Source organism: Taurulus bubalis, assembly GCF_910589615.1.
Source record: "Taurulus bubalis genome assembly, chromosome: 3".
Classification (NCBI taxonomy): Eukaryota; Metazoa; Chordata; class Actinopteri; order Perciformes; family Cottidae; genus Taurulus; species Taurulus bubalis.
The window spans coordinates 32,642,063-32,663,966 of NC_136591.1; the positions used below are offsets into that span (position 1 = coordinate 32,642,063).

The 21,904-nt window shown below is 43.0% G+C and overlaps 3 protein-coding genes across 3 annotated transcripts; 2 read left to right on the forward strand and 1 right to left on the reverse strand.

Annotated features, from left to right (window-relative positions):
* Positions 1-4,089: 4,089 nt before the first annotated feature.
* On the reverse strand, positions 4,090-8,706 carry exoc8 (exocyst complex component 8). Its single transcript, XM_079214643.1, has 4 exons — positions 7,538-8,706; positions 6,808-7,061; positions 6,118-6,366; positions 4,090-5,266 (listed from the first exon to the last, which is right to left on the reverse strand). The coding sequence occupies exons 1-4, from the start codon at positions 8,688-8,690 to the stop codon at positions 4,859-4,861; spliced, it is 2,064 nt and encodes a 687-aa protein (XP_079070769.1). The 5' UTR covers positions 8,691-8,706; the 3' UTR covers positions 4,090-4,858.
* Positions 8,707-9,488: 782 nt separating this feature from the next.
* Positions 9,489-13,195, forward strand: sprtn (SprT-like N-terminal domain; the record flags this gene model as incomplete). Its single annotated transcript, XM_079214946.1, has 5 exons — positions 9,489-9,820; positions 10,062-10,161; positions 10,667-10,795; positions 10,904-11,198; positions 11,378-13,195. 5 exons carry the CDS (start codon positions 9,489-9,491, stop codon positions 12,328-12,330), a joined length of 1,809 nt encoding a protein of 602 aa, XP_079071072.1. The 3' UTR covers positions 12,331-13,195.
* A 4,436-nt stretch (positions 13,196-17,631) lies between these two features.
* fam89a (family with sequence similarity 89 member A) lies at positions 17,632-20,235 on the forward strand (the record flags this gene model as incomplete). The annotated part of the gene is made up of 2 exons (XM_079215997.1): positions 17,632-17,880; positions 19,596-20,235. The coding sequence occupies 2 exons, from the start codon at positions 17,632-17,634 to the stop codon at positions 19,881-19,883; spliced, it is 537 nt and encodes a 178-aa protein (XP_079072123.1). The 3' UTR covers positions 19,884-20,235.
* Positions 20,236-21,904: the final 1,669 nt, after the last annotated feature.

The following is a 21,904-nucleotide window of genomic DNA, read 5'->3' on the forward strand; positions in this document are numbered from 1 at the left end:
CGCTCCCGTCGGTTTCGGTGGACCGGGAAGGGAGAAGCTGCTTCAGTGAAAACACTCCAGCACCGACTGACACGGACAGCTCCCGAAGCGGCACTGCGCATGCGCAAAAGGGGGCGGGGACTGTGGCTCGGTTTGATTGATGAAGTTAATTTAAAGGCTCTGAAACGCCACAGCTCTCCTGACTGTCATGCTATTAAGTATGTTGTCTTATCCGTTTTATTATAATCGCCACTCTCGTATATTATGGTATATTTTCTGTATACTATTGTAATGGTCTAAATTTATTCATGTTAATGCAGTCCCTGATTTATTTATTTTTAATCCTAGTTCAATCATGAATGAATGAAGAAATGAATATATACTTTATTAATCCCCAAAGGGAAATGTGTTGTCGGAGTAGCAGCAACTTACAGACACAAAATAAAATATAAAAACAACAGGGATGAAAGATATATACAAAAATAAAATTAAAATTAAAATAGCTGGGCTGAAAGGTTATTCATTTAGGAAATTAAATTAAACTTAAACAATAGAGAAGTGCAAATCATGTAATCATGTAAATAACTTGTAAACAACACGATGAATAGTGAACATTAAAGAAAGGTTAAAGAGAGGTTTAATCGAGAACAATGCATCACACGTATTTTGAATTTAAAAATAAAATCCTCAAAGTAATAGTGACTGTAGTCAATAGTCACTGCTATGTAGTAAAAGTATACCCAGAAGTAGTATATTATTAAAATTAGGTAACTTGTGCAGTACTAGTAAAACTTGTACACCACTAAAAGTCTGTTTACAACTCCTATAGCCGAGAAAATAAGATTTAGATTTATATCAGTCAAGTCTTTTATCCTCAGTCGTCCTGAAAGTTTGTACATGAAAGAGAAAGGCCATGATTGTCAATCATTATGTCAACCTATAATAATGATGATAATGTATATTGACATGATCCTCTGCATGTGTCCTGCCTGTCAGAGACAAATGTTTATCGTGACAAAACTACCACAAATAAAGATGAATCAAACCAACATAAAACTGTGAGCATTAACTAATGAATGTTGAGATCCTTGATCCTACCAGAGACGACAGATGCTCAGACCGGCTGGGGATTTCAGGTCTGTTTGATCCAGTAACCTTTTGTGTTGTGTGACATTAGCTTTCTGTGTTTGCTAAATGTTTAATTGACCAGACAGCCGCTGTGACTGAAGCCCCTCAGGGTGCAGCATTAGTCCCACCCACTGTGACAGCGTCCCGCTATGTGGGATTCAGATCTGTTCTGGGTGAAATAAACACTGACTTTTAAAAGGATATATATGCTCACACTCATGCAATTAGTTGCATCGCCTGATTTCACCTTGATCACGATCTAAGACTCCTTTCCAAATTACAGCTGTGTTTCTTTTGATTTAGTCATTTTGAGGACATGTACTCATAAACATATTACAAGGCACGCTTCAAATCACTGCAGCTTGTGTGATAGCTGGAGAAGCTGGAGTTAAATTGTCACTAGGACAGGACATTTTTGTTTTTTTAATTCATAATAATCGTACAATTTTATGCTACCGTACTCAAGAAATGTTCACTTCATCCCAATAACAAGCAATATAAACAGCATATATGGTTAATATTTGGTCATTTTGGAACTAGCTGAGGTCAGAGAATAGAACCTTGAGGTAAGAGCATAGAACTCTGAGGTTAGAGCATAGAACCTTGAGGTAAGAGCATAGAACCTTGAGGTAAGAGCATAGAACCCTGAGGTAAGAGCATAGAACCCTGAGGTAAGAGCATAGAACCTTGAGGTCAAAGAATAGAACCCTGAGGTCAGAGCATAGAACCCTGAGGTCAGAGCATAGAACCTTGAGGTCAAAGAATAGAACCCTGAGGTTAGAGCATAGAACCTTGAGATCAGATCATCCATATTTCTTCACTTGCTGCTGACGGGCTGGTCCTGGTGATCATCTTCATTTTGGAACTAGCTGATGCTCAATCTCATCCTCTTCTTCAAAGCCACTGTCAGACTCTGACTTTTCATAAATGTAATCCTCACATTCTGAAGCCTCTTCCTCTCCAACATCATCATCAAAAGCTTCTCTCTCTTACAAAATATGAGGGCATGCAGGTGTCGGTGCTTAAAATTTATCAACAGGACAGGAGGACAGAGTGAAGGTACACAGGTCCTACAATGGCCACACTCTTATTAGCCCTGGGTCCAGTGGACCCGAACATCCTGAATGTAATATAAATGTGTAGCGGGGGTGTAGAGTGTGTGGTCATTGAAAATGTGTTCTGATTTATGTTCTTCACAGAAAATGAGTCAAGGCCAATGAGCCTGAATATGAAAAAATAATGAATCGTATCATTTTTCTTGTGATAAAAAATTAAAGCGGGCCCCAGAGACCTGAATATACATTTAGGCTACACTTTCTGTCCTTTTTGCCCTTTCATGTCAAAAGTGCAGTTTGTGAATTAACCAACACATTCTTATTTTATTATAATAACATATGATAACACATTATAATATATTTGTTGATCATATTTTGTTATTGATCTAAATCTGCATAGTTTAGTGACAGTATTTGCCTATGAATGAATGAATAAGAAGGAACAGAAGTAGGTTTCCTCCCACAGTCCAAAGATATGCAGCTCAATTGGAAATTCTAAATTGCTCATTTACTGCATCTGGACTTCAATAAATGCTGATAATACTAATACAATAATAAATCTAATGAATCTCTTTTTGAGTGTTTGGGTAAATGTATTTAGTTACTTTACATCAGTGTTTAAAAATCTATGAAAGTAATAGATAACTACAACTTTTGCTACAATAAATGTTACTTTATTGTAGATCAATCGTGTGTGTGTCTGTGTGTGTGTGTGTGTGTGTGTGTGTGTGTGTGTGTGTGTGTGTGTGTGTGTGTGTGTGTGTGTGTGTGTGTGTGTGTGTGTAAGGATACAGTATACCCCTGACGGACGGCTGGAAACAATTCTCAACAGGTTTTTTTGCTAGTCTTTGCTGATGAAGAAACCAAACGACCATCTATTCATCACGTCCAACATTCCCTGTATATTCCTTCAGTGTTGACTGAATGAATTCCTCTCCAATAATCCCACCAGCCTGATGCTTCTTCTCTGAGGATAAGCTGATAACTTCACCCGACCCGAGGCTTTCCTCGAGCTCCCGATCACATCGGAGATTATAATGAGTTGAGCTGTGAAGCAGAGAGAACAATCATGTGTTGAATCATGAACGGAGTCTAAAAATATCGGAGTCTGCCTGCGTGGCAGCCTGCCGCTGCTGGGAAACATTTTAAACAGAGAGAGCAGCAATTCTATTTTCATGTTGCAACTACACAAGCCGAATTGGTTTAGTCGGGTTCTACTGCAGGAACAACTGCAAAGCAGATATGTCAAATGACTCAAATTAGAATTTTTCGAGCAAAACAGGATGTTGAATGCACAGATTGCTTTTGCAAAAACACTTCACAAAGGAGGAAATAACGGGGGGAAATGGATTTTAGGATGTTTCCAAGGAAATACAGTTTAACACCAGAGCTATAAACAGTATTCATAAATCATTAGTTATTTTTTAGTAAAAAAAAAGAGAGAAAAGATAATGAAAGATTTCCTGAACACTTAAATCAGTCATAACATACAAAGGACCTGGTTCTGAGCCGCCACAAGAGGGCACCAATAAACAAAGATCAAGAAATAAATTGTACATGTGGAGACATTTTGATTCAAAGTATGACATGTCGACTCATCACAGCAGGGACAGTATATGTATATGAAGTTATGTTAAAATATATTCTACTTGACTCCCGAATATTGTTCAAAATGTTTGCATTGAAGAGGGCTGTGGCTTGACAGAAAATGTTTGGGAGTTACAGATTTTGATCAATGTGAATATTGGTCCTCTTTTGGCCTCTTTGTTTAAACTAGTTTGACTGTTTTGTGTTGGTCCGTTACATTAAATCCAAATAAGAAAAATATATTAATTCCAGGTTGTAATGCAGCAAAATAGGAAAAACAGCAATGGGAATGAACAGGAACACAGACGTGGAGCCATACATGAAAACATGGAGTGTGCATGAAGATCTTTATTTCATTTCATGAAAACTTGACTATTATAACATTTACCAGTGCATCTTCTTTTCAGTCATCCCTTTCCATCAGTCCTCTGCTGGAATGCTATTTAGTGTCTAACGGCGGTCCAGTAGCGTCAAAATCAAAGCTGAGTAAGTCAGAATCAAACATCATCATATATTACTTAAAAACTTTCAAACAGCATTTTTTTTTTTTTGAATGGTGAGTACATACACAATCCATTGAGATGAGAGTTATTAGCCAAAACCTGTAATAAAGCGTGTAAAGAACTGGGTAGCACATGCACAAAACTGCACATAACCCATCTGATCAGAAAATGTGTCCTGTATTCATTGATTATACAATTGTGTGTTACCAACACACACACACACACACACACACACACACACACACAATGACATGAAAACACACTTCAATGTGCCAAATTATGTGGTTAACTCAACTGTAGATGAAGGATTTCCCACTGACAAATGGGACATTTCAAATCATTTCTCAAAGATCTGATCATTTTTCATCAATATTAGCCAACATCAAAAGGCAATTTTCGTGAGAGTCGGTACAAATGGCCGTTTACACATACCTCTCTTGAGGTATCGAATTCTGCTGCTCTCCATGATGCATTCTGTCATTTCGTGTCCTGCAAATCTCAAAACAATCAACATCTAGCAGTTACTCCTAAATTAATTGCCACAACAGTCAGCAGAATAGCATCCAAGTGTTTTTTTTTCCCGGGCCTCCGTCCTTTATTGCGACCTCACACCATGGACGTGGTGCTCTCTGGATTGATTCGAACCGGCCTGGTGCTCTTCCTCAGGTCCTGCAGCTGCTTGGCGGGCTTGCCCACGCCCTCCTCAAACCTCCGCTCCACCACCGGCAGCACGGTGTCGTGGAGGAAGCTGGCGTTCTGCATGATGAAGGCCTTCTTCTCCGGGTCCTGCTCGCAGCGCAGGCTGTAGTCCACGTGCTGCACGGCCACCAGGATGATCTCCCTCAGGCTCTCCAGCAGCACCATGTGCAGCTCGGGGAAGTAGAGCTTCAGGCCTTCTTCCAAGAAGCTCATCATCTGCTTCGTGAAGGCCACGATGGTGTAGCTCAGGTTCACCCAGCAGTCGTCGCCGGTGTACTGCTCGAAGCTGCCGACACCACAGCTGCGCATCTCGTCCTGCGGAGAAAAGGATTGATACCGTGTTGTTAACGGTGATCTCACAAACACTTCAGTCATGGAAGTTTAAACATTCGTTGTCGTTAACACCGGGCAAATTGGACCGAAACAAAGTACTTTCATTAGACATTCTTTTTTCAACTATTCAACCAGTGTTACATTTATAAAATGACATAATAGTGAAAAATACCTATCAAAATTTGCCAAAGTGCAAAATTGCAACTTCAAATGTCGTGTTTTGTCCGACTGACATTTAAACACCCAAATAAATTTAGTTTACGGTCATATAAAACATCATCATCAAATGATGATGATGTTTACTACATGCTTACTACATATAAAATGTACGTAGTACATATAAACTCCTTTATATATAGTACATATCGGCTTACTACATGTACAATGTAGTAAGGCAGCAAACATCATCGTCAAATGATAATAATAATACATTTTATTTGTATAGCGCTTTAAAAAAAAGGTACTCAAGGCACTTTACATGGTAAAAAGACAAACAATAGAGGCAGCAATAAAACAAGAAAGATGACAGTAGTGAAAAATAAAAAAAATAGTATCACAGGTTAAAAGCAGATTTAAATAAATTAAGTTTAAGTGCTGTTTTGAAAGTGGCGAGTGATGGAGAATGTCTGAGGTGCTGAGGAGAGAGTTCCAGAGGTGATAATGATGATGATGATGATGTTTACTGCATGTTTACTACATATAAAATGTACGCAGCACATATAATGTAGTACATATAACTACATATAAACTCCTTTATAAAATAGTACATATCTGCTTACTACATACAAATGTAGTAAGGCAGCAAACGAGAGGCAGAGCGACATAGAATCCACCTTGAGTTTAGTCAGAGCCTCGGGGGTCATGAGGTTCATCCTCCTCCACATCTCCTCAGAGTTTCGGTGCTTGGTGGCCTCAATGATGATGTCGTTGTAGCTCTGCAGGGCCGCCTTGATGTCTTTGACCAGCAGGGACTGCAGGGTGAAGGTCAGGTCCAGGCCGATGTCGGTCAGCTGCTGACAATGCTCCTTGGCCACTTTGACGCACTCGGCCGCTGTCGACAGGCTCTCCTTACTGTCAAACACCTGATGAGGAGGAAAAGTAATCCCTTTATGAGGATAAATCTCTGCAATTTCACAAGAATAAATCGACTTTCGCCGGCTTTCCAAAGACTTCACCTCTAGTGCTCGTGTTTTGGTTGCCAACCATAACTTTAAATCTAACAGGTAAATATGATTGTCAGGTAGTTTGCAAGTTAACCAAGTCAAAGCACAATAGTTCCCTCTATTTTTAAGCTTAGTTTTTTTTTATATTTTAATACACAGTATCGGCTCAAATTGTACTTCTGACTTTTTTTTTTTCTCCAGATTTTTAAGACGATAGCAATGTAACCCTTTTGTCATGTTATTTTTTGTATGTGTGACTTAACTTTTTCTATCACAGGTATCGGTACTAAAGCATCTTTTCTGACCTTCAAAGTTCCATATTAAATAGTCTGAACCTTGTCCGTCTTATCCTCGACCTACCTGCTTGCTGAAGGCGTCCACAAACATCCTCATGGCCGATTTGGACCAGACCACGAAGGCGGAGTAGCATCCCGTGTTCCCCGCAAAGTCCATCTCAAACTCCTTGGCCGTCTCCAGCAGGCTGGTGAAGAAGATGTTGCAGAGCTTGTGGATGTAGAGCAGCGTGGCTCCCTCTATGCGAAGCTGCCGTATGGCCGTCTGGACTGCGGACGCTCGGTTCTTCAGAAACAACTCGCAGGCCTTGGTGGACTGGCCTGCAACGCAGTCGGAAAAACAATTCACATTGACTGCAAATGTTCGGATCCCTATTTTCATCACATGGAGTTCATGGCTGGTTTTTGACTAGATTTAGTTTTCTCCAACGCAATAAATTTTTTTTTAAAAAAATGGAAATTTTGTGATTTCTTTTAAATACTTTGGTTTGGTTGGCGGTGACTCAAAACGTATTTCTTCAGGGTTTATCCAACTAGCTCAGTATTCATACACTCCTGTCCTGTCCCTGTCTGCTGTATATCTCTGCAATTCTATTAATATTCAGACCATTAATATTTTTCATTCTCTACCTCTCTCAGAATGTTCCCACGCTGCTATTTTAATGCTTTACAAGTATGTTTTGAGTTTGATAAACCTTCTCCAAATAATCAAATTGATGTCTGACACTTTCTGCACAGGGATCCTATATATTATACATATACTGCATATTGATGAAGACAAAAAAACGTAGTTGGACCTAGTCGGATCAGCTGGGACACGGCCCGCCGAGTGGCTTTGGGTCCACCTCGAAGTGACCGATCCGGAGACAACTCGAACACCAGAACCTCGGTGAGCTGCCGCACGCGCTCGTCCACCTTCAGCCTCAGCTCCTTGACCCTCTGGGTGACCGGCTGGTCTTTGAGGTACTCGTTGAGCTTGTCCAGCAGGTCCACGGCGCCCTCGAAGTCTCTCTGGGCGATGCAGACGTCCAGGTCCTCCGGCAGCTCCTGGATCCACTCGAGGCTGAGGTCCACGCTTTCCCCAACGCTCACCGGCTCCTCATCTTCCTGATCGAAAGGGTTGGTGGACACCTCGGCCCTCACGGGGGACGTCGGGACCTCCTCCTCCTTCATCTTGTGCCGGTCCTTGGTGACCTTGTTCTTCTTGGTTTCGTCCAGGATCTCCAGCCACTCCTTCTTGATCTTGCTGTTCTCCGCCTGGAAGATGCGACTCTCTGGGAACATGAGGATCTTGAACATGTCCTTCATGGGAGGGTTGTCCTTCACGTTGACCACCGCGAAGCTCTCAAGGTCGTACAGGGCGTTGTACTTGTACTTCACGGTGCCTCTGCGGTTCGGCAGCCAGGTGGCGATTAACAGGCAGTCGTTCATGAGGAAGGCGTGCACCTTCTGGATGGGGGACATGTTGTCCACGTCAAACTCCACCAGGTCCCCGTTGTAGACTAGGTGCCTCCCTGGGGTGTCCATGATGTTTTTGCCCCCCTCCACTTTCTCCAGCAGCGAGGTCAGCGTCCTCTGCTTCAGCTCCTCGGTCTCTTTGGGGAAGGCAGCCTGCATCTCCTTCGAGGTCTCGTCCTTGTCTGTGGACAACAGGGCCTGCGTGATGCTCTCCATGATGCTCTTCTGCTCCGTCAGGATGTGACTCAGCTGGTACATCTCGCTCTCCAGGTACGAAATCTCTTTGGCCGTCTCGATGAACTGCCTGTAGTTCTTGTAGACGTTTTTCTTCAGGTTCTGGGCCGTTTCGTCGGCCAAGTTTTGGATTTTCTGACGATGCTCCTGGAGGTCTCGGTCGCCATCGGACTGCTGTGACAGATGCTTGACGTAATTTTGCGGGTCGAAATTAGGCGACTCGAGCAGCTTCCGCAGTCGGTTCCCCGTTTCCGACATTCCTCCGTCGCGCGCGTTTACTTATTTAGGCGAAATGTTGACAAACTAGTCACGAAAAGGAGACAGAGGAAGCGTTCATCTGTTCACATCCGCTTTCGACCCAAACAGGAAGTTGTAACCGGTCACCACCCTGTGATGTCACGTGATTAAGAAAACGAAATGGGCAACAAACTGCACCAATACAAACGTTTTTAAATTAAATTGGGTCTTTTATAGGAGTCGAGATCGTTTTGAAATAAAGAAGACACAATTCCCAGCATCCAGTGCTAGAATTTAAATCAAGCGAAGTTTTTTTTGTCAAGTTTTCGAGAGTCACTCAAAACTAGAGCTGGAAACACATATCAAAACAAGAGCAACTATCACAGCTATCAAACGCATGAGTATACCCTACAGAGTAACACCAAATATACGAAGTACCAATAATTGTACTTTAAATATTTACAATAACACCTAAAAAAAAACATCTGTATGAAACATATACGTCCTCTAAAAAAAAAAAAATAGATCTGTTATTTTCTTTTGAAATCCTTAACGGATGTGCTTTGTTCGCATTGTAAACGACTTGACAGAACAAAGGCTGGCGCGAGCTTCGGGCTGTCAGTCAGCAGTAACGTCTTCATCCAACATGAAGAAATGCGTGTTTTTAATGGAGTCATGAAACCAACTCGAGTAACTTTACAGGTAGTACATCCTAAACTGTGCACTGACTCCAGGTGACACCGTCACGTGTTCATAAGAGCCCTGTCCGAGCTACGTTAGCTAGTTAGCTTCAGCAAGCTAACAACAACCTCCGTTGTGATGGACGAGGATTTGTTGCTCGCTATTCGGCTTCAGGAGCAGTTCGACAATGAATACGAAACGCCGTCGTATCCGTCCAACAGCTTTGAGGACCACGGCTTCGGAAACAGTAGTAAGAAACGTAAAGTGGAGCGAGCCGGAGGAGGCAGCGACGCTGTCCCTTACTGGAAGCCGACCGCCGAGCCCGACAGGCCGCTGTCCATCGTGGACGCGAGCTGGGAGACGCTGGACCCGAGCCCGGATGTGCGAGCCATGTTTCTGGAGTTCAACGATACATTCTTCTGGGGAAAACTCAATGGTGTCGAGGTCAAGTGGAGCCCGAGAATGACTCTGTAAGACACCTGTTGTGATGTGTTGTTGTTGTTGTTGTTGTTGTCAAAGACCAAAACCCACACTGGCTTGTAGGTGCAGCATTGCCCTCACTAAAAGGTCTTGAGCTTGATGTAGCCATCATAGAAAGGGCTGTGGTTAACCAGTGCTTCTGGGTGCAAATTATCTTTCTCGTGGGGTTTGTGACGGGCTGTCGGATCTCTAATGTCTCGTGCTCTTTCTCTGCTTCGTCTTCTTCTGCAGGTGTGCTGGTGTGTGCTCCTATGAGGGCCGAGGCGGTCTGTGCTCAATCAGACTCAGTGAGCCCCTGCTGAAGCTCAGGCCAAGAAAAGACCTGGTGGAGGTGAGGTGGACCATTTCACTAATCTGGGTTTTTCAGAAGCCAAATTCCTCTGTATTAAATTTTAAATTTTCAAAAAAAGAGAGAATCATTTGCATCAAACTAGAAATCTTCTCCTGTTAGAGAAAGTAAGATCAGAATAACACTGACGATATACCACATAGCTAAGTGTATCACTTGCACTAGACAAACTGCTTTCTATCAGGCTTGAAGGTTTACTGATAGTAGGATTAAAGGTTGAACAAACTAAATATTCAGAATACCTAAACCGGCTATGAGGCAGGGTTGGTATTCTTGAGAAACTAGCAAGAGAACGTTAGATGTAGGTCTCTTGAAATACAATTAGATACATAAAATAAACCCTTCTTTTTAATTTCAGAGACATTTTTAAAGTCCCGGATGTGGATGTGTGTGGGTGTTGTGAAAAGGAGATGGAAATGCAAAAATGAAAAGGGACAGCTTTTTAGTGGGTTAATGCATATTTGTCGTTTTATTTTCATTCCCACAGACCCTCCTTCATGAAATGATTCACGCGCTGCTGTTTGTGACGCAGAACAACAGAGACCGAGACGGTCACGGCCCTGAGTTCTGCAAGCACATGAACCGGATCAACAATGCCACTGGGACAAAGATCTCTGTAGGTGTATCCTCCATTACACCGCTTACAGCCGATGTTGTTTTGTCACAGCCTTTTACAGAGACTGCAATACAAATAAACTGAAACATCTCTCTGCCCTCTTGTCAGATCTACCACAGTTTCCGAGATGAGGTTGATGTGTATCGGCAACACTGGTGGAAATGCAACGGGCCCTGTCAACACCGCAAGCCCTATTTGGGGTTTGTGAAGAGGGCCATGAACCGGGCTCCGTCTGCTCAGGATCCCTGGTGGGCGGACCACAAGAGAACATGCGGAGGGACATACATCAAGGTCAAGGAGCCCGAAAGATACGGCAAAAAAGGCAAGAAGGGTGGTAAAACGGATGAGAAGAGCTCCGAGAAGAAGGCCTCTGAAAAAGAAAAGCCGTCAAGCACAACCACAGGTGATGAGCTCGTTCCTCTGGTGTACGTTCGGCTGTAATAGCTGTAAATCCTTTCAGGCGGATAACAATATTTGTTTGAGTAGCAGCTCTTTAGGTTGAGTAAATCTCGCTGCGTGTTTTAGAGAACCTCTTCAAAGCATAGTGTTAAAAAGTCAAATGTCTCCCTTTCTCCCGCTCAGGCTCTGGATCACAGGACATCAGGAACATAATCCCATTTAGTGGCAAAGGCTTCCTGCTTGGAGGACAGTCGCAGTCGTCCACGTCTTCCTCCCCATCTCAAACACCGGCAGCACCGTATTCTCCGAAGAAACTCTTCACCCCTCCGGCTAAAAGTCTCGGTTCTCCTGTTCGCCCCGGTCTCAATAACAAAGGACTCTCTAGGACCTCCACGGAGCTGAAGCGCCCTGTAAAGAAGTCCGTCGGTAACACGAGAGCTTTTGTCAACATCAACGGCTCGCCTGTGAGAATCCCCAAACCCCACAGCAGCAGCCGCAGCCAAGGAGCAGATCACATCAAACAGAAGTCCATCGAGGAGCTCTTCAACAGCCAAAGCATCAGGAGGCCAGCGGCTCAATCCTCCACCTCAAACACAGACACTAAGAGAGATTCTTTGACCTCGCCGAACGATACTGCATCCTCCATCTTCCCCAAACAGCGAGATAACTATTCAGCTTCCGCTCCCACAGCATCTAAGCCTAGTGCTAGTCAATCCAGCCATTCTGTAGTCTCAACAAACACCAAAGGCAGCCCGGCTAAACCGACGCAGTCCAAGTATTTTAGCCATTCCACTAGTGACGGCACATCAGGGGCTTCTGGTGCAGGTCCGGCATCGAGGAAGAGGAGCTCCTCCAGCATCAGTGACTTCTTCCAGAAGACACTGAGCATCGATGCAGCCGCATCGAGGGAGTCGACGAAGACCAAATCACCTGCAATGCAGCAAAGAACTGCCACAGCCGCGGCCTCCTCATCCTCATCTTCCTCTTCCCCCCATTCCTCTGCGAGGCTTCCTAGTTTCGCCGCCCCCTCCTCTTCCTCGGCGTCCTCCTCTGCAGTGACGGTCAGCTGTCCAGTATGCCAAGCACAGGTGCAGGAGTCAAAGATCAATCAGCATCTGGATTCCTGCCTCTCCTGAGGGAGGAGAAGCCGGTCGAGACAGTGAAGAGAGTTGTTACAATAAAACCAGCGTTAGAAATGTCTGGAGAGGTTTCAGGAAGCTTTCAGGGATTTTTTTATCTAATGTTGAACCAATCTCCTTTTGACTTTCTCAACTCAACTTTGAGATGTTGGATATTCAGTGAAATGGTTTCACTTTTGTTTTGAAACGTGTGGTTGGACACAGTTTTTAGTCCCAGACTGGCATCATTTTCTTTGTGGTTCTTCTCTCACGAGTGCCTGTCTGACAGTTTGTGCCTTAGTGGCGACGCGTTTTCTCAACAGATCATGTGAGTGAAGGGATTTTAGTTGAATTAATGGCGTTGAAAACGAAAAAAAAACAATATTCCAGTGACTTCTGTCTGGTGGTGAGTACACGTTTGTGTACCAGAAACTGCTTGTTTTAACCACGTTGAATAGTTCACGTTTTTATATCGATCTTCTTTACATAGAAGCTATTGAAAGACACAACAGCAAATGATGAGAGGTAACTTGATGGACACGGTGTGTGTGTGTGCGTGTGCGTGTGAGAAGGTCATTAAAGCCTCCTCTGGCGGCGGATGTGATGGTTTCCTGTAGTCTGACCTCAGATCTACAGCTGCCCTTCAGACAGCAGGAGACGCTGACAGACCTCTGCAGATTTTTGGGAATCAGATTTCAAGCTCGGCAGCAATTTCTTTCTGCACAACGTCGCATTTACACCGCGGGGTCAGGCAGCACACGGGCATCTGGTTGTGCCGAGTCATTCAGTCATACTGTTGACTTTTTTTTCTATTTTTAGGGAAAGGAATAATGTACAAAATGCAGATTTGACTGCTCCTACATTTCAGATGTGTTGCTGTATGTTCCACGTTTACATGTTTGGTTTTAAGGAAATTGTTAAATATGTTAAAATGTTGTTTCCAAATAAAATATTTATACTGTTCTGAGTTTTCTGAATGGAGCATAATCATTCTAACAAACATCTAATGACGGCATCTATTAAAATGATGAGTAGCCACACCTCTGCATCATCAGCTTTATATACACGTGTCAGCGCTGCCTCGAGCGGTCTCGTCATGCGGCATCTCGGCGACACGGCGGTGATCGCCCTGATCTGTTCACAGCGGGAGGAGCTGCACTGGAGACGGGGGAGGGAAGAGTGGGTGTAACAGCTGGTGGGAGGAGGGAGGTCAGAGGTCAGACAGCTGGAGGCCAGCTGCTGATCAGGACCGCACCCTGCCTCAGACCAGAGCGAGGCCAGGGGGAAGTGACAAAGCACGCCAGCACACACCCGTCCCATTTCAATCACCACAGCCGGCCCCTGCACTCATCTCTGATTACTATCTGGCTGCTCGTGCCTCACACACTCTTGAGGCGACGAATATAGAGCCGGGAAAGAAAGCGTGTATTTTCGTGATTCTTAAAGAAGAAAATGTCCAGTTTTTGTTATTCACGACTTCTGCACGTGGGAGTCGACGGCTTACAAGGAGCAAGTGAAAGAACACAACAATAGTCATTTATTCAAGGTAATGTTTACTTGATGAAGGCTGACGGAACCAAAAGGTTGTTCACAAAATGAGTGTTTTTTCTGCTTCCCTCAGTCGAGAGCTTTTGATCCCACACAGCTGCTAATAGGACTGGAAGAAGTGTCAGCAGCAAAGTGCATTTAAAGTACCGAAAGTCAAAGTTCTTGTTCTGCAGAGAAGTGGCGCCATGTGACTGTTGGGTTGTTGATACTGATGCACCAGAGTGTTTGTACTGTTGCAGCTATCAGTGGAGATAGATTTAGTTCAGAGTTTAGTTCAATGGTTCCCAACCGGGATGAAGCCCCTACAAAAGAAAAAATATAAGGGCTCAAGAGATTATCCAATATTTCACACAAAAAAAGCAACGATTCTGTATATTTCTGACACATAAATGTTGGGAACCACTGATTTAATATTTAACTGAAAAGTAGAAACAGTAGCTGTCAAATAAATGTTTAAGAAGTATACAGTATTCCCTCTGTGGAAATCAAGGTAAAAAGTAGCATAGAAATATTCAGGTGAAGTACCTCAAAATGACACTTTTACAGCACTGCAGTACTTGAGTAAATACTTTGTTACTTTTCCACCTACTTCGACACACAAGGAGCGCTTGAAGGCCGCGCACACAGAAGGAGGTTTGCCCATCTAGTGCCTCCAGAGCCGGAGAATGTAAAGTACACGTTGTCTCCATTGGACCTGAACACACCGCTGTGGTGTTTCTGTGACATCTCTATTGTTGACATTACTTCCACATAGGTTTAGTTTGTGATTGTCTGCTATAAAACATAGCAGTGTAATCCCATTGTCACGACAATGACCTCATTCTGGTCCCATTCCCTCCAGAGGCCCGTCAGCAGAGGAAGACCCATGTCGGTGACGGCAGCTGTTCTTACACTCCTCTTCCCAGACCTGCTGTACGCTGACACTATAGGAAGCTGACATCCTCCTAACACACACACACACACACACTGCCCTACCTCCTTCCCCATCAGACCCATTGTGTCCCCCTGACAATGTGGTGCATGCCAGACCAGTTTCAAGTTCAACGCAATGTAGCTCCAGCGGCTCGATGGGACTGAGGCACACTTTTGGGGTGATTAGTTTCTCTGCAAGCGTCATTTATCAAGTAATTATGGCGAATGTATGTTTTGATTTAAAAACTGAATTGTCTCTTGATATTAATGCTATAAGATAAATCCTTATACCACTTAATTATGGCATTGCCATACCTCGCCATGTTCAGTGGACGCCTGCTGTTCCAGCCATGATTTGGGGAACCTTCGTCTGGTGTCCTTTTTGTGCCTTTGAGTAATCTACTTACTGTATTTCTTTGGCCGGGGGGCCTATAGCAAGATATCGCTTTCCAGCAGAGACATAAGCGGATATCTGCAGACCATTATTAGCTGGCCGACGCTAAGTGATGCAAACCCGTGTCCTTTTCAGCAAGGCAGATTAACAAGAGCCTGCTACGGTTACATGCATCCCCAGGGGGTTCCCTCATATATGCCTAATCCTTTGATCTCAGGAGGCAGCGATGATGATGATGATGGTGGTGGTGGTGGTGGTGGTTGTGATGATGAAAGCTTAAAGAGGGGTCCGTCTGCTCATGAAACCCTCACACAAAACAGATTGCCCTTGATCAGTCTCTTTAAACTGTGCAGCTGTGGACTGTCAGCTGATGGCTAATTGTTTTGAGAGCCGGATTAATCTGTACAGCGGGGACGCTTTTTAAAGGGCGAATATAATGCTGCGTATATGATGCTGCGTTGACTGATAGCATGGTAATAACCATCAAGAAGTCACATTGTAAGTTCATCAGTCATCTCATAACACAACTATTTAGCCGTGTATGGAGTCACAGTTTATATTTAACACTGAGCATTCAATTATTTTAAGGTGGACTTTTTTCCCTGTGAAAGGGTTTTTACTATCTTTATTTGGGGGAGTTTTTCCTGATCCGATGTGAGGTCCCGGGACAGGGATGTTATGTGTACAGATTGTAAAGCCCTCCAAGGCAAATTTGTATTTGTGATGTTGGGCTATATAAAATAAACTGAATTGAATTGAATTTAAATACATATTTGGAGCCTCAAAATTAAAAGAATTGAGGACATGTATAACTACAAGTGTGCCTAACATCAGTGGAGCAAACAAGCTAAGTAACCAACTAACTATTAACTTCTCATTTTACTCCCAAGAAAGTAATAAATAAATATACAATACAGAAAATATGAAGTTATTCCTTTAAATAATCAAATGACAGTTTGAATCACCTTTTTAAAATATTTTTGGGATCTATGAAAGCTGTTGGGCCGGGTGCTTGTACAGGAAGCATTTGTGTTTATGTCTTAACTGACTGTCGGAAATGAGTCAGGTTTAATTCATTTCAGTGGAGGGATTCGAAATACCAGGCTTCAGGCGTCATCCATCTGCTCTGTGTGTGTGTGTGTGTGTGTGTGTGTGTGTGTGTGTGTGTGTGTGTGTGGTATAGCACACTCTCCTATTGCAGAGGAGCGTGTGTGATGCTTTTGTGTGTTGATTTCAAGGTTATTGTTGTGTTATTGTTGTGACGGAGCTGCAGGCTGAAGCCCACCATCTGTCCTTTATACTCAGAACTATTGTCCTGCACACACACTCCCATCATGACCTCAGACCCTCTGTCTGCACTGTGTGGGGGGAAACCTATCAATTAGTTTTATTGTAGGGACTCAAATAGACACAATGTTATATTAAACAGATAGGCAGACATCCCAAAAAAAGGCCTATCATAAATTCCTCAGCTTATTCAATGAATTTGAATAAATTATTCTGAACACCATCTATTGATGACATTGTAGTGTGTTTTAAAGGTTGAATTCAAAGTGTAAAAGTGTAATTTCTAATTATATTCTATGTGTGAGTTTCTTAAATTAATTATGAATTCATCTATAGAGAAAGTGTGTATCAATGTATCAGTATTTTAAAAGTGATAGCCAAAAGTATTTTATTTCAATTTGAAAAAGAATACATGTTTCTCATTATAAACAGAGATCTTGTTTCATCTCTTGTCTAGATGGATGTACATAATTAAAAAGACAGTTTTGCTGCCTGTAAGTGTCAGCATCGGCAGGGAGACGCCCAGCAGTCGCTGCGTTAAAAGGGCAGGAAGTGAATTTTACAACTCATCCACACAAACTAGCAAGTTTACAATAATAATTCAAATCCACCGGAAATTACAATTCTAAATAAAAGTTATTAAGTAAATAATAGGATAGGCATGCAGACTATACTAACTAATTAGTTATATTCAGTACATTACAATACAATTGTATTCTATATCATCCAATATCCTAAATTATATGAAAACAATCTCATTGTATAATATCATGTGTGGAAAAGGAACATTAGTAAAATAGTCTAATGGTACACTAGCACACTAATATGTCTATCCGTCCTAACTCAAGAAAAAAAAATGAAGGTTTACATTGTGAAATGGAGGAAAAAATGCGTCCAGAATCCACAGATTATATATTTTTTATTTAAGAAAAAAAAAAACTTCACCTGTGATGCTTTTATTTTGTATCCGCCTACCGGAAGTCTAACTACTTCAATCCGGGTAACTTGACGTGGCGTCTCCGGCCGCCCTGGGCAGATAAAACCACGACTGTTGCTCGGCTTGTTTGGTGCGCGAGACACGGCTGTTTACTCTCCGCGTCTACAGCGTACCAGTCAACTTCTCTGTACACATTCCCGTCTCTTTTTCTTTTTCGGTGGCAAATTAACGTACCGGGACAATGAATGGTAAGTCAACGAACGGCTCGTTGGGGGGAATGGCCTGCATCGAGGGTCTGCCCCCGCTGCCGAAGAGCCTGAGCGGCTTGCTGAACTCGAGCGGCGGCTCCTGGAGGGACATGGAGAGGATGTACGTGAAGAAGACCATGATCCAGGACGACCTGAGCCGAGGCAGGAGCCACGCCGACAACCTGCTGGCCAACAAGCCGGCCAACCTCGACGCCGCCCTGGCTCTCCTGCGGAAAGAGATGGTAACATTCCGGGCAGTGTCCACACATGTATTTCCCTAAAAGAGCGAGAGTGTGCCCCGTAGTTCACCCCTTGTTTTTGTCAAACGCCGTTTAATCTCTATGCGCTGCATATTCGGACGCGGCCAAGTTCCCCATAGACACTCTGTTGGCTTTGACGCTGCCTGGCTTTTTGGCACACTTACACACCTCTTAGTGTCTAACTTAAAGCGAGTTGACCATTACTAGAGTTTCTTCAATAATTCGGCGTACATTCACCATAAATCAAGGCACGTGAATAAAATATCAACTTCCAGGTGCGGATCTCGCTTGCTCGCAGCGATAGACTGTGCAGCATAGCCTGCAAAATTACGTGTGTGTGTGAATTGTATGTTAGCCGAGGTTATGAACGGAACTGATTGATTCATGAAGCGTATATTTTGTATATGCAAAGTAGTTGGTTTCGTGAAGTATGTAGATGAAACGCTGTTTTGTAGAAAATGGAGAGTCTGGCATTAAATAGCAGCTCCAAGAGGAACCATGATCAGGGACAGCTTTTCAGTGGATAAGACCAATAAAGACAAAATGAGACAGAAATAGGCTTCTGTCAATTTTTTTAATTTAAAGCTCAATTTAATCAAGCTTCAGTTATGGGTGTTTTTTTTTCTCCATGAGTGTCATACCATCTTGCAGTGAACATGTATCTACATAAGTGTGAACAGAGTGATACACTTATTACACTCCCTTGCTCCCTTGCCAGCAGCAGGGGGTTTCAATGCCCAGATTTCAGTCTCAATGCAGACCCCCTCCATGGCTGTGGTTCAATCCACAACAATAGTCCGTTTCCTCATAGCCAGTAATTCAGATAAAAGGGGTCAAACTGTTGCTGAAACTCTATCCCTTTGCCATTTGGATTTCCGTTACAGGCTTTGCTAAATCCTATTTCTGCCCCTGTGCTTTACTCTCACTCACTGCAGCTCGTTCCCCACCGCTGTGAGGCTGTAAATGTGTTACCTTTGGGTTGGTCAATGTCCTACATGTAGTAAGCTCCCATGTTTATGGGCCACAGCACTCTGGACTGAGTTGCATGTCCCACTGTAGTTTGTCTGGAAGACAAAGCGGTGACCCGTAGTTCTACTGCATTGTCAGCTGAGTGGCATGCAGTGTTTGTTTTTTTTCCCCTTGAATTATTAATGTCAGGTTGTGTAACAGATGAGGATTAGTTTACTAATGTATTTTATTGGCAGTATTTATTGATTTATAATTAAAAAAAAAAGACCATCTGGCCTCACTTTTGTCTGGCGAGTGGTCCAAAAACTCAAAGATATTCAAACTACAAATGCATATAAAATGCAGCAAATTCTCACGTCTAAAGGAGGCTGGAACCGGTCAATGTTCGTAATTATTAGAGTATTTGACTATCAAAAAGTAGTAAATATATTGCTTCATCAGTACTTCTTTTGACAATTGATTAACTGTTAAGATGCCCAAACATTTCCATGCTCCTTAAGTGTGAGGATTTGCTGCGTTTGGACTGGTTGTTGGATGAAATGATGGTAAAACCTGTCCGTTGCAGCTCTAGTTATCTGGGGCTGTTCGAGAGTCCAGATTACCAATCACAGTTGATCTCAAGGAAGATGGGGATTATTTTTTTGTTTTTGGGGGACTTCTAAAAGAACGACTCATCAGAAATGCGCCCTGTATTAATCGGGATCCCAATCCCACCTGTTTTTCTCCAGGTGGGGTTGCGTCAGCAGGACATGTCGCTGCTGTGCCAGCTGTGGTCGCTCCACGAGTCGATCCAGGATTACAAGGGCAGCTGCCAGGACCTGAGCGCCGCCTCCGGCCTCGGCATGATGGATAACGGCTACTTCGACGAGGACGACGAGGATTACCCGGAGCCTGGCGCCACTCCCACCGGGGAGCAGCCGGGCGGAGCGATCGGAGACGGGACGGCGAAGAATGGGAGCGGCAGCGGCGGCATCGGCAAAGACGACAGCTGGGACTCCTTTCACGTTACCATCTGAGGCCTCGCTTTCAGCATATATTTTCTTCTGCAGATGGATACATATTTCGGGGAGAGGGGTGTGAAAGACTTCTGGAAACGTTGTGGGTCTCCAAGAAGGAACCAGTTGGTTAGAGGTAGCAGTTTATGGGACGCTATTGCCACACTAGACTCCGGCTTTCAGTTCAGCTCCTCCTCACGTGAAACACACCCCTGCTTGTGCTGCAGAAGTGTTTTTTGTTTATTTAAAAAAAAAAAAAAATTGCAGTGTGATCAGGAGCTTCATCAGACTACGGGTGCTGGGTGTTTGACAAGCCGCTTGTTGACGCCCTCTCAAACTCAGGAGTTGAGCTGGATCGTAATCCAGGACTTCATACACATTAAACATTAGGCAATATATATAGATTTTTTTTTTTTTTTTTTTTTTTTTTTTTTTTTTTTTAAAAGCTCTGCTGCTGCGTCTATATCAAGTGGTTTTGGTAGCCAGTTACCCTTTTTTTTTTTTAACGTATACAAAATATATGAACAAAGTTGTATTATTTATTATATAATATAAATATCAAAAAAAAATTGCTTTCTTGTTACTCTCAATGGAGTTTTTGTACCGCAACTCTACCCATGTATGAGGGTGTGCACCATTTACTTGTAAATTGGGACTCAATGGATTCTGGACTCTGCAGACGGTGTTGCATCTGGACATGCTGAGCGAGATGGTGTGTGTGTTTTTGCTTTTTAAAAGTGGTAAAATCATTAATTAATTCACATAAATCCGGAACGTCTGGACAGAAGTGGTCACTTCTACAGAAGTTAGGGCGACACTTTCCTGTTTCTAGGTGCAGCAGATGATCTTTGCTCTGAAAAATGTGAACTGTTGAAAATGCTGGAGACGGCTATGAAAATAATCAACAACGACATCAACGAAAAATAAGCATAAATGGATAAAAATGACTTTTTCAGCCATTATACACACAACCAGCTCTGATACTTTTCTTCTTAATGTAGCCAGTTGGACTGTCCGTCAATCGATGGAGAAGAGAAGGAGCATGAATCTGTGGTGGCCAGCCAGTTTGGAAAAGTTCTGCTTTTGTTTGAGCAACTTGTCAGCTGACTACAGGGTACTTTTTTTTAAAATGTATTTTACTAAAGCTTCGTATCTCACTGAAACTGACCTCACCCTGATGACACGCTCTGCAGATACGTGGATTGACCGCTAAACAGGGCCATTACCAGGCTGTAATGGGTATAATTAGTGTTTCAACATACCTGCAAACCGCTTTACAGGCCGTTTACTTGTTCGGAAACAAAAGTAAATGTGGCACTCACGAGACAATAATGGTCACTAACAAGATTGTAAAATGGCACGTGGTTTAAACTCGGGAGATGTCGATGGATCTCTGCTGTTTTTAAAAAATGTTTTATCTCTGTTATTGATTGGAACACTTCACGAAGGCAGTCTTTTTTCCATTACTCTGCACCCTCTATTCTGTGACGTGATGTTCAAATATTTGTGCTCCACACATGGAATGGTCTTCCTTAATCTCTTAAACTTCACAGCACGGCGTTGAGCTGACCACGTGGCTGTTAAAAGGACCGAAATGTCACCGCCCACCTTCTTCTGACGCCACCTGTTTGTAGGCTGCTCCACTATTTTTGTGCGTTGGTGGAACACAAACCAAAGAAAGTGCAGCACTCAAAAAATAAATAATGTATTTGGTTTAAAGAGCCGAAATAAGGTAGTTTCTCGATAATGAACTGCTCTTGAATGGTTACGTTTGACTTAAAATGTCCAGTACATGAGAACTTATCTCTTGAAGAATGTCTTTACAGTTGTAAACATGGCGTCTCTGTCATATAGCAGTTAATGTTTCATTGTGCCGATGGTAATGGTTAACTTTTTCAGGAGTTTCTTTTGTTGCTGACTGACGAGTAAAAGTCTCAGTTGCTTCATATTTGTGTCAGTCAAAAGTAAAGTATCAGTAACTGTGATTTTTAAAAGAAAAGAGTAGTAGTGACCTATTATCACACAGACGTTACATCACAACA